Here is an 11,621-nt window from a genome sequence, read left to right on the forward strand (position 1 = left end):
CCAACTTGTGACAGCAAGATGACTGGATCAGAACATTTACAAAACAGCAGGTCTTGTGCGGTGTTCCCCATATACAGTGCTAAGTACCTACCAAAAGATGACTGGTGAACCATCAGCAGATTCATGTTTTGCACTCAAGCCTCACTGATGCACATGGGGAGCGCAGAGACCTACAACCATACAAGTAAACCCACAATCTACGGTTTATTTCTTTAATTTCCCTCAGAATAATACAGTATTAAATGCTTTGCTGTATTATAAGGTTATATTATAACATTCAGGAAGCTGCAGCGGGGAAAGTACATCAAGGACTATCTTTATATGCAAGGCTGCTGTACTGCATGGCTACATAGCAAATCTTTCATTCTGCCAGCTCAACCACTCTGCTTTCCAAAAACTTTTTTCTTCTGTATCCACAGTGCTGGACAGCCATACCCTCTGTAGACTTCCTTTTGTTCAAGTAAACAACTTCTAGTACACAGGAAAAACTCCACGGTAGTGAATGTAGAGTACAGACTCAGTGTCTGCTGTCGATAGAGACTCCATGTGGGACAGGGAATATTCTGGCAGTGTAAACAAAGCTGGAGTTCCTTATTTAGTGCTAAAAATCTAATTTCAAATATTGGAAAACCTAGAAAAGTTACTATGTCCAACACGACATGATGCCACTGTCAGAGACAACGAAGCACACACAAATGTTTGCAGTACAAGTCAAGACGCAGAACAGTTGCTCGATCACTGATGCTTTTATTTCCATTTTAACTATTAGTTTTTTCACAAAATAAATCTTTAACCTCAACCAAATCAAAAAAAGAATCATTTCAGCCACTCTCTTTTAGAGCAATAAAGCTGTCGGGAACAAATTACAAACGAAAATCATAATTAACTTTGTTAACAGCTCTCTCTCCGTATGATGTGATGCACACACATTATATGCAAAAGTCTTGCCTGTACAAAGAACGTTCAGAAAACATCCTATAGAGATAGGCACACCATTCCTGTTCCCAAATCACCTGTTCTGTTAATTTGCCCGGGGGCACGATCTTTCAGGTTAACCATTCACTGATGGTGCTTAGGTGCTCACGTTTAACCCTTAATCACAGCAATAGGTCGAAGCTTGATGGCCTTCTTGCTGATTCCAGCATCATGGCACGTGTCCACCACATCTGTTACATTTTTGTAGGATTCTGGTGCCTGAAAAAGGACAGAAACACATCTTAGTCACACTTTAGTTACACACAACTACAACTATGAAAGTGTTTAATCACGGTCTACACCCATTTCCATTCCAGATTTGGAAAACTTGATACAGCGGAAGCTTGGATTGGGAGTAACTTGGTGTTTGAGTGGGCGGATCATAGGGTGAATCAGCGTGGAGGATTGGACACTAGCAGTTCACTCAGGTCAACTGACCAAGAGACCATTTAATGATTAGTAGTACAGTAAAACCTTGGACTGCAAGTAATTTTGTAAACTTGATAAACGAAGGTTTTAATATACGGTTTTGATATCTAGCAACACATGATCAAAACTAAGCCAATTGTTCTTCTTTCCCTCTCTCGCGCTGTGGGATTGTGGGTAATAGTCATTGATATACAAGTGTTTTGGGTTACAAGCACACTTCTAGACTGAATTATGCTTTTATAGTCTGATTGTGTGTGTTTTTATTGTCCTATATCGCCTCCCAGAGGGCAGGAGTGTAAACAGATTGTGACCTGGGTGAGAAGGGTCCTCGAGAATGTTGACTGTTCTTGCTCATGCTGAGTTAACTTTATGGTTTTCTCTGCTGATGTAATGATGTTTTGTAGAGACGTTTAGTCTTTGGATGTGCATCTGCCCAACCATACAGTAACTGCATATGTGAGCTTTCTCTCAATTGAACATCATTTTTTTTGAACATCATTACTTCCAAAGTCTATAACTATTTGTTCTTTTTATTTAGGTCCAGGTTGTTTGAATTAGAAGACAGTATGATCATCAATACCTCCTCCCTATAGGCTGATTCATCATTGTTCCTTTCAAGTCCAATGACAGCAGTATTTATTAATAATTCTAAGTTTAATAACTGCACTCATGGGTGTACAGATTGCAGAGCTGGTTGCTGAGGATACAGCCCTGTGGAGCACCGGTGTGTTATAGGGAGAGTGGATAATACAGGACTGTCATGTCCTGTAAGACATGGCTTAATGCATTGATACCAGGTAAAGTGGTGGAGCTAACAGGTGTGCTTAGTGCACAAAAAAAATCCGGCAGTTTCTAACCTAGTGTTATCATTACAATTGTGCACATAGCTCCAGGTGCTAACACAAAGCTAGCGCTTCACCACTTATTAAATGCAGTTAATAAACAACAAACAGCATATCCTGACTGCTGGAGATTTTACTCCAGCACCACTCAGGAGAGCTGGTAGTTGCTGCATTACTGTGTGCCACCATTGTTTAGAAACCATTAAAATGATGCCTTCTCATTCCCGCTTGCATTTTCCATTAGCTTATTATTTCTAATATCATAGCATAAAGCTATTTGGGCTTCATTGTTTTTCTCACCTCCTCCATGACCAGTTTTGGTGAAGCCACTCTGATGGCGATGCCCATATCAGCCAGTTTATCCAAAACATCCTGAAAGTCCAGGTTCCTGCGGGACTTAGCTCGGGACAGGGCTCGACCCTGCAAAGCAAAACAGAAAGATATTAGAAATATCATCAAAAATGCTTAACATTATGTTTAACCAGTCTAACAACATTTTGTTAGTAAAAGTAGACATGGTTGACAATTCAGTCTTTCTACTCACTGCGCCATGGCAGGTGGTGCCAAAAGTTTCAGTCATGCCCTGCTCAGTGCCCGTCAAAACATAGCTGCAAGTGCCCATTGTACCACCGATCAGCACAGGCTGACCAGTCAGCTAAAGAACAGGGATACAAAAAGGATTATCCAGCTTCGCCAACCCACTCACTTAATAAAAAAATGCAGCAAAAACCTAAATCATGAGCATTCATGTCTATTTGGCTTTAAAATCAAAAGTATTTTATTATTTTTAAGCTCAGTGGTTAAGGCGTTGGACTAGTGTTCAGAATGCCATAGGTTTAAGTATGCATTCCTGACACACCTGTGTGTGTACAGTAGGTGTGTGTTCAGGTTTGTGCTTACCTGGTAATCGACGGCAATAAGAGGGTGATGAGGCGGGAAAGCCCTTGTTGATCCTTTACGATGCACCAGCAGTGTTTTCTGTTTACCGTCCACCATGTGCTCCTCCACTTTGGCAATGTTATGGGACACGTCATAGATCACATGCATATCCAGATCATCGGGTGTAGTGTTAAAGACTTTGGAGAAGGCCTAAAGGGCAATATGAACCAAAGATTAATGAACTCTCTCTCAAGCAGAGCTTACTTGTTTAAATGTAAATAGAGCGCGAGTTTACCTGGCGTGTGAGGAATGTCATGGAGGAGCGGTTGACCCAGGCGTAGTTTCCTGCAGCTGCCATGCCCTTCAAGTAGTCCTGACCTTCAGGAGAACTGATGCGGGCACAAGCGAGTTGCCGATCATTTACTACAATGTTATCCCGCTTCATCGCCTTTTCCATGGCCACCAAAGCATCTATGGGGAAAAAAAACGTGTATGTGGTAAGCTCACTAGAAAGCATGCACTACTAGACGTGTAGACCTTGAAATGACCACATGATGTAGTATTTGCAATAAATAACACCATTATATATCTGGCCAGCTACCCAGTGTTTACAGAATAACATCTATATACACATAGACAGCAACCGATTTCACACCTCCTGCTGGGGCAGGGGAGGTAAATATCAACTGGGTATGCAGTGCAACAATGTCATAAGGAACATACCCTGCTAAGGTTTATGTGACTGCCTAAAAAGAAGCAGCACAGCACATGACAGTGTATAATATATTGGGCATAACAAGGAATACAAGACACTGGTTAATAATTTAGTAACATGACCATGGGCAGAACTTTCTGGCCACAAGTAAATATAAGCTTAATGCCAGATGAGCGTGCAGTTATCCTACGCTTTTGTTATAGTGCATATACAAAGTCAAAGTCGTCAGAAAAATCCATTTCGGTTTGGTGAGAAGCCTAAAAGGACTTTACAACAAAAAAGAAAGGTGGGAGACCATCCGTAGTGTATTATGAAGCAATGTAATGGATGTGAAATGATGGATCATAAATGTTGAACTGTCTAGTGGTCCCTGTATTACTCTAGGGGCAGAATCTAAACATGAACATTAAGTGCTTGGAACCATTATTGGAACACTTGGGATAATCCAAAGCCAATCACACAGGTTTAAAAAAAAAAAATAAAATAAATAAATAAAACTTAGCACAATTAGTCAATTGATTGCCAATAGATCCAAATGTTTTGAACAATCCTGAGAGCAGCAGTGGCTGGGCCAGAATTCTGTACAGCAGAATAGGGATTTGTATAGCAGACAGGGGGGTCAGCTGTGGACGAATACATCCTGTCTCAGTGCGCTACATGTCTCCAACAGAGAGAATCAGATAATGTGGAATCACTGAAGAGGTTTACCTGCCATATTTGTGACACCTCTTCCATTGAAGAGGTTTACCCATCATATTTGCACCTCTTCAAGATGCAGATCTCGCTCAGGCATATTAATTGCCTCAAGTATACTGTACTAGGCTTGGAATGATTGGCAGAAGTATTATGAACTGCCAATAGATTAATGTAGTGGCAATCAATTTGGGCAGTTTAAATCTCAGAAAGTATGAAATGCACAACTTTAAAATGTATTGTCTTTCTTTATAGCCACTTTTGTATCCTGTATGAACCTCAATAATCATGCAGTCATTGTGTAGTCTGTTACACCTATAGCTCCTTGAGATGTACATGAAATTGGAGCAGACTGGATCGCCTACCTGTGGCCACCTGATGACCCAGCCCACGACTCCCGCTGTGGATCATCACACACACCTGGCCCTTGTGATCGATACCCATTTTTTTGGCAGCATAGTCATTGTAGATTTCATCCACCACCTGGATCTCAGCGTAATGATTCCCGGCTCCCAGTGTCCCAAGCTGCAACACAGGTTATGCTTGTGTCAAGGATTATTCCCAACACTGTAGAAATCTCAAATAATCCATCAACAGAAAGTCAAGAGCTGAATTTTTACTTACTTACTGATAGTTCAGTGAGCAAAGGTGCTGTGTGTCTGTAAGCACATGCTTACCTGTGGCAGTCCTCTCTTCTTGGCCTTGGAGGAAACCTTATTTGGGTCAGCCTGCAGCATTCGGCCATACTCTTCACAGTGCTCTTTATCCTCAGCCCAGGCGTAGCCCTCCCTCAGAGACCAGTCCACCCCCATCTCCAGGGCCTCCTCCAGGTCTCTACATGCACACACACACCCTTAATCAAACCTAAACAATCTCTCCTACCTGGTATTCAATGCAAAAGAGGTTATATGAATAGCTGATACAGATTTCTATGAATCAAAAGAAACAGTGCTTAGAATAGTGTATTAAGTAAAGCGAATTTATAGTACAGTTTAGATAGTTTAATCTATCATTCAAAAGAAAAAACATCCAAGCCCTTATTTTGACCCCCTACTTTTGTTTGACCTAGAATGGAGCACTTTCCAGTTTGGAATGGGGTCAGTCGAGCAGCGAATTAACAGACTTTTCAGTTAAGCACGACTAGCTTCATGGGTGTTTCGAAATGATGGCATACAGTCATTGTGTATGTGAAACCCCATTAAAAAGGCCTGGGTTAGCTCCACAATTTTTTTTTACAGATGGATTTACTTTACATATTGGTCTACTGTATTTAACTATTTTTCATCAAAATTATTGTTTATAGCTTTTCATTTACAGTACTCCATATAAAGCCCAGTAAACAGTAATTAAACTAACAAAGTCAGTATTTGCAGTCAGAATGACTGCTACAGGTTTAGGAACAATTTATGCAGTTTTGTGTGTGTGTGTGTGTGTGTGTGTGTGTGTGTGACAGCATATGAGAGGAGAGAGAAGGGAGGGGGCTACTGTGTAGAACGATTTTCACACACACAAACGGGCGCGTGTGCGCGCTCTCTCACACACACAGAGAAACATTGCTCGGTCGGGAAACCTCATTAAGGAACCTATCTAATGCGCGGCCACACTAACAGAATTCACTTCTATTTTATTTTATTTGTATAGCGCTTTTAACAATTGACATTGTCGCAAAGCAGCTTTACACAATCAAAAGAATTATTTAAGTTTGTATGAAATGTGAATATGTATGAATCAAAATGATAAGACTGTCCCTGATGAGCCGAGGATGACGGCGACAGTGGCAAGGGAAAACTCCCTCTAACAGGGAACCCATCACCATCTGGGTGAAAACAAAATCACTGCTTTCTGATAGAGACTCTGGATCTTTAACAGTGAACCTCTCTGACACTTGCTTTTGCTTTACACGTAGCACATAGTTCAGACGTGTTCACAATGTTATAATAAACAGTACACACACACACAGATGTTGACTATACGAGTGATGCACATGCGTCAAGACTGGGCCCCAATATCCAAGTGAACTGCTAGTGTACGATCTGCTTACTTTGATCAAAGGATGCAGGCTGCTTGTCAGTACCGCATATTATGAGAACTACTGCAGGGAGCAAAGCTTTTTCTTATGGAATAAGCCTTCAAATTAATGTAAAAGACAGTGTTTAAGTCTAGGCTAAAAACCTATTTATTTAGCCAAGCATTTTTGTTAATAGATTTGCCTTAGGTAAAGAAGCAGATCTGGGGGACTCATGGACGTAGAGTATTATTGTAAACTGGTATGTTTAGATGCTGTCTTCCTCACTCTCATTGATCACTTAGGTTTGTTGACGGTGAAATGATTGGGATGTAAAGCAACCAGAGAGCCCTCATCTCAGTGTTTTCTTCTGGCTCTCCCTTATGCTCTAGTTATGCCATCATAGTTCTGCCGGAGTCTCAGCCTCGGCTGATGCTGACAGCTGTTCTCCGAGCACTCGTGACTGCAGTCGCTCAATAGTTCAGGACTGGAATTTCCTACAATCTACCTGAACTTCCAATAATTAACTTGACTCCATATTAACTTAAAGATATCAATTGTTATACTGTACTTCCAGCCTCCTAATACACAGTATGTCTGCAGATCAAGCCATTATCCGTTTTCACCCAAATGAGGATGGGTTCAATGTTTGGTGTGACAGTGCTACAGTCTTATGTACAATTTGTGCAGTTTTGTAAAAAAGAAAAAAAAAAAAAAAAAAAGTTTTGTGAGTCTCCTGCACCACCCACAATTCTTATGACAAATTTGACTGTTGCACCAGCTTCTCATTTGCAAGCAAAATCGAGCAGCTTCCATTTTGTTTTTGTGCGTCTGAAAATAAGGAAAGTTTGTACCAAAAAACACAGGGTGCCTAGGACTTCTTCATAGTACTATGTATACTATGCACTATTTAATGTAGTATATTATATCTTAGTATATTAAGCACTAAACTTCTAAAGGGTACTGTTTACATCATAGTTTTAAGATCTCTTACGTATTTTCCCTTCAAAGCATACTAAACGACATAGAATTTCTATATATTGTTATACTAAACTTCCAGCTGCCTAATGCACAGTATGACTGCAGATCAATTCCTGCTGTCCGTTATCACCCAAATAAGGATGGGTTCCCTGTTGCGTCCGGTTTCTCTCAAGGTTTCTTCCTTTCGCCATCTCAGGGAGTTTTTCCTTGCCACCGTCGCCCTTAGCTTGCTTTTCAGGGACTATCTAAGCATTTTGATTCATACACATTTCATTCAAGTTTCTATAATTTTCTTTTGATTGTGTAAAGCTGCTTTGTAACAATGACAATTGTTAATTATATACAAATAATATAAAAAAATTGCTATACAAATGATATTGAACTGAATCCTGATTGTGCAGTGCCACCGCCCTGAACACAATGTGTTTGATGTGTCTCCTCCTCCCCATTGACACAAATAGGTTGAACTGGTTCTAAGCAGTGTTACTACAGAGACAGGTTTAAGAATCACAGTTTTATGATGTGCATGTGGTGTTGCTGGTGTTTACTTGGCACCCATGGGGATGACTCCCTTGGACCCCACTCCTACAGGGATGTGGTCAAAGAGAGCCTGCGCCAGCTGTTCCTTCACCGGCTGCACATCTCCTTCATCGAGGTTGGTTCTCAGCAGACGCACTCCACAATTAATGTCAAATCCTACACCACCTGCACAGGTGCATCCTTACTGTTAGTTCATCTCACTTGGTACTTACATTCACAAGTCCACACAGAGATCTAAAATGAACCAGCAAAGAAGTGATTTTAAACTTTTTTTTGTTTTTCGCGGAAACCTTGCCTTTTTCCATGCATACCTGGAGAGACAACTGCTGTAGGGTCACTCATGTCAAACGCAGCCATGTTTCCAATCGCAAAACCATATCCGGAGTGAACATCAGGTAGGCCTATAGATCTCTGTGACATGGAGAAAGTTGAGTACAATACTGTATGTTAAAATCTCAAAAAAAGGAGCACTTACTGGAAGTCCTTCCCAAAAACTGTTCCGTTTTTTAAAACTGTAGTGCGAGTCTCGGTTTGAAACCAAATCATACTACATGTCTTGAAATATCCTTAATAATTATGCGTAACTACAGAATATATGTCCAAAGCCCATTATTGTAACATTATCCAAAGTACTAGTATTATATAATGATAGGTGTGATATAATATGGATAAAAAAAATCCATTAGGTTGCAATGAAAGATTTTGATTTGTTTACTCTGACTGAAGTTATCATACCCAAAATAATTGATTGCTACTTGTATGACTCTGAAATGTATTATGGGTGTGGTGCTGTCAAGTCAATCAATCATGTCAATCAATCAATAAAAAAGGACAAATCGCATTCTCACATGCACAATTCCCGGCAAAGCCGCCACATTTCCAATCTGCTTCATAGCCGGCAAAAATCCACCAACACCTGTTGGCACAAAAAACGTAATCAAATATTAGAAAAGTCTAAAACATTTTTTGCTAAAGGACTTTTAGTGAAACTGATCATACCCCCGCCACGACACGCGTTTCGCAGCTCTTCAAACATCAGTTTCTCCAGCGACTCATTGACATAGAAGACGCCCTCCACCTACAGATGGGTTTCATCGTGTTACAGATAATCAAAAGAAAACAGCAACAAGGCAAGGTTAGCAACTTTTCATTACATTTCTCCATTTGTAAATGAGTAAAATGATTTGTTGGAGTTTTATATGTGTCTGTATAAAGATGTGTCATGATGTTTTTATGCGATGCTATTAAAGCCCAACCATCTATATGCCTCCATGACATACAGTACGTCATATCTTTTGGTAAGACTAATTTAGCACCTGATTTTGGAAACTTGAGTTTTGTTCATCCTGTTTTGTCAAGTTTTTCATGATGTGGCTGACCTAATCTATGTCTGTCATGTTAGCATTTGGACGTTACATGAATAAGTGAAAACAATAATGTTTTACAATCATTCATTAATACAGACTTTACAGTAAGTCTATACTATTATGCATTGTACATATGTATAATGGGGATGCCAATCCATCCAGGGCACACAAAAACACAAACACACACTGGGGACTTTGGAAACGCCAATTAACCTAATCTGCCTGTAATATGACAGTAAAAGCAGTCAGGTCTTGATTGATGCTTTTTCCAAGCTTGAACGATGACGTCACTCTGTTTGCCAACTGATAACAGTTGATTTGCTCTTGGTTGAAAGGCTTGTCTAATTGCTTTGCTGTTACTGTTCGTTGTTCGCTTGCTTTTTGTAAAGATGCTCCACCAATTTGAATTGGCAATTAGAATCTGTGAGAGACTGAGGTTGAGATTAAGGCTGTGAACTGGCTTTGAGGATTCTCTCTTGGCTGATGTAAATTTCATGTAACTGAAGTAAGCGTCCCAGTGCCTCGTGCGTCATTTACTGTTTTACAGCAGCAGCTTTATGACGTGGTTACAGATGGACATGAACTTCGCACGGCATTACACAATATTTACGGAGAGTAATTATAGGAAATAAAATAAAAACATTTTAAACTTCACTCTCTTAACTAAAACACTACCTGCACAAGACTTCCAGCCGGTCATTATTATTTAACAAAACTCACACGTGAATCAGGAAGCCATGATTTAGCGACTGATCCTGAATCAGCACTAGACGCTTAGAGAGGATACACCGCATTACCTGCATGTTTGGGACGAATCCCTTCTTGATTCGCCAGCATGTCTTGTCAATCTTGTCCAAAAACTGCAATTCGTCATTATAAGAGCGACTCATTATTAATGTTAGTGTTTCAAATCAAATAATGGGAGATACCGTCGACTCGTCTATATCGTGCCAAACACTGACACGCTTCTTCTCTTGCTTTAATAACTGGTCCTGGTTTTAACCTCAGGCTCAACACTGCACCCTGCTGGTTAGAAAGGATACAGCAATTGCCCTACTGAGGATACACTATACAGTAAATAAAAGAAAGATTTTGTCTTTACAGTACATTGGTCAGGACTAGCTCCTTGTTATGATATTTTTTGATGTATTTGTATTAATAAGTTAGGCAGAGTCCTGCCATATATGAAGACAGGCAGATATGAATGTGGGCTTTAACCTGAAATAATATTACTGATTACATTAAAGCACAGCAGCTTATTTTTTAACGTTTAACTATTTCTGTTTATACTTTTAGTGGATGTCGCTGGTTCTCTTTACTTGGAGAGATGATTAGTTATATAAGTACTTTGGTTTTTATTATGTACACTTTCATAGGGACAGAAGTCAGAATGCCTGTAGATATTGTCATTACCATTATATACTCATGCTGTTGTCAGATTTCACATGTTACAGAAGTTTTACTATTTAGAGTTGCACTTTAGATTCAAGATTCAAGAGACCTTATTTGCCATATGTACACATACCGACATTATGAGTACATTGGATCAAAACTCTCTGAGTCAGTGATAAGGAAAGAAAGATAAAGTAGAATGAACATTGAATATTACAATAATAAATAGAAGAAGGATTCTGACTAACAGATTATAACACACTATAACTAACTAGCACACTGTAGTCTGTTTAAAACACGATCACACTTCACATTTTACAAAATACGCCTTGTTTTAACATTGCACTTTCTTCTTGATAATCAGTAAGTAAAGGATAGTGAACTCGATACCAGATACACGTACACTGGTTGTAGCAGCAGGTCTCTGTATGACAGAGATAAAAACTTACATGGGTGAGGCAGATATACCGTTCTGTTCTCTTTAGACCCAGAGAGCAATTAACACAAGCATACTAAATTGAATCATAAATGCATTTCAGTTACACAGGTTACAAGGTCTGAGCCTGTAAGTCCTTTATAGGAATAGGAATGTAGTTTTACAACTTAAGGTTTGGTTGACAAGTTTCTTTTCAGTAAGCTTAGGATTTCATGTGACTTGTATATCTTCTGTGTTTATTTCTAGTAAGAACTACAACTAATGTTTATTCAGAGATACTTGATAAATGTTAGAAATTTGGTGTTTGTAATTGTGTATTGATACTTGATGAAACTTGGTGACATTTTTATTGCATGTGATGAAGAAA

The 11,621-nt window shown here is 39.6% G+C and overlaps 1 protein-coding gene across 1 annotated transcript; it reads right to left on the bottom strand.

Annotated features, from left to right (window-relative positions):
- Nucleotides 1-731: 731 nt before the first annotated feature.
- Nucleotides 732-10,400, bottom strand: rtcb (RNA 2',3'-cyclic phosphate and 5'-OH ligase). Its single transcript, XM_053491242.1, has 12 exons — nt 10,224-10,400; nt 9,059-9,137; nt 8,908-8,975; nt 8,371-8,470; nt 8,068-8,224; nt 5,211-5,367; nt 4,899-5,058; nt 3,421-3,596; nt 3,147-3,335; nt 2,791-2,901; nt 2,547-2,666; nt 732-1,194 (listed from the first exon to the last, which is right to left on the bottom strand). The coding sequence occupies exons 1-12, from the start codon at nt 10,314-10,316 to the stop codon at nt 1,087-1,089; spliced, it is 1,518 nt and encodes a 505-aa protein (XP_053347217.1). The 5' UTR covers nt 10,317-10,400; the 3' UTR covers nt 732-1,086.
- Between the last annotated feature and the right edge of the window lie 1,221 nt (nt 10,401-11,621).

This window comes from Clarias gariepinus, chromosome 2, assembly GCF_024256425.1.
Source record: "Clarias gariepinus isolate MV-2021 ecotype Netherlands chromosome 2, CGAR_prim_01v2, whole genome shotgun sequence".
Taxonomy (NCBI): Eukaryota; Metazoa; Chordata; class Actinopteri; order Siluriformes; family Clariidae; genus Clarias; species Clarias gariepinus.

Coding starts and splice junctions, on each gene's coding strand:
- rtcb (XM_053491242.1), bottom strand. CDS start 10,316: ATGAGTCGCTCTTATAATGACGAATTGCAGTTTTTGGACAAGATTGAC. Junction 5,368..8,067: donor GTCATCCCCATGGGTGCCAA/GTAAACACCAGC, acceptor GTGTGCATGTAG/AGACCTGGAGGAGGCCCTGG. Junction 2,667..2,790: donor GCACCACCTGCCATGGCGCA/GTGAGTAGAAAG, acceptor TTTGCTTTGCAG/GGTCGAGCCCTGTCCCGAGC.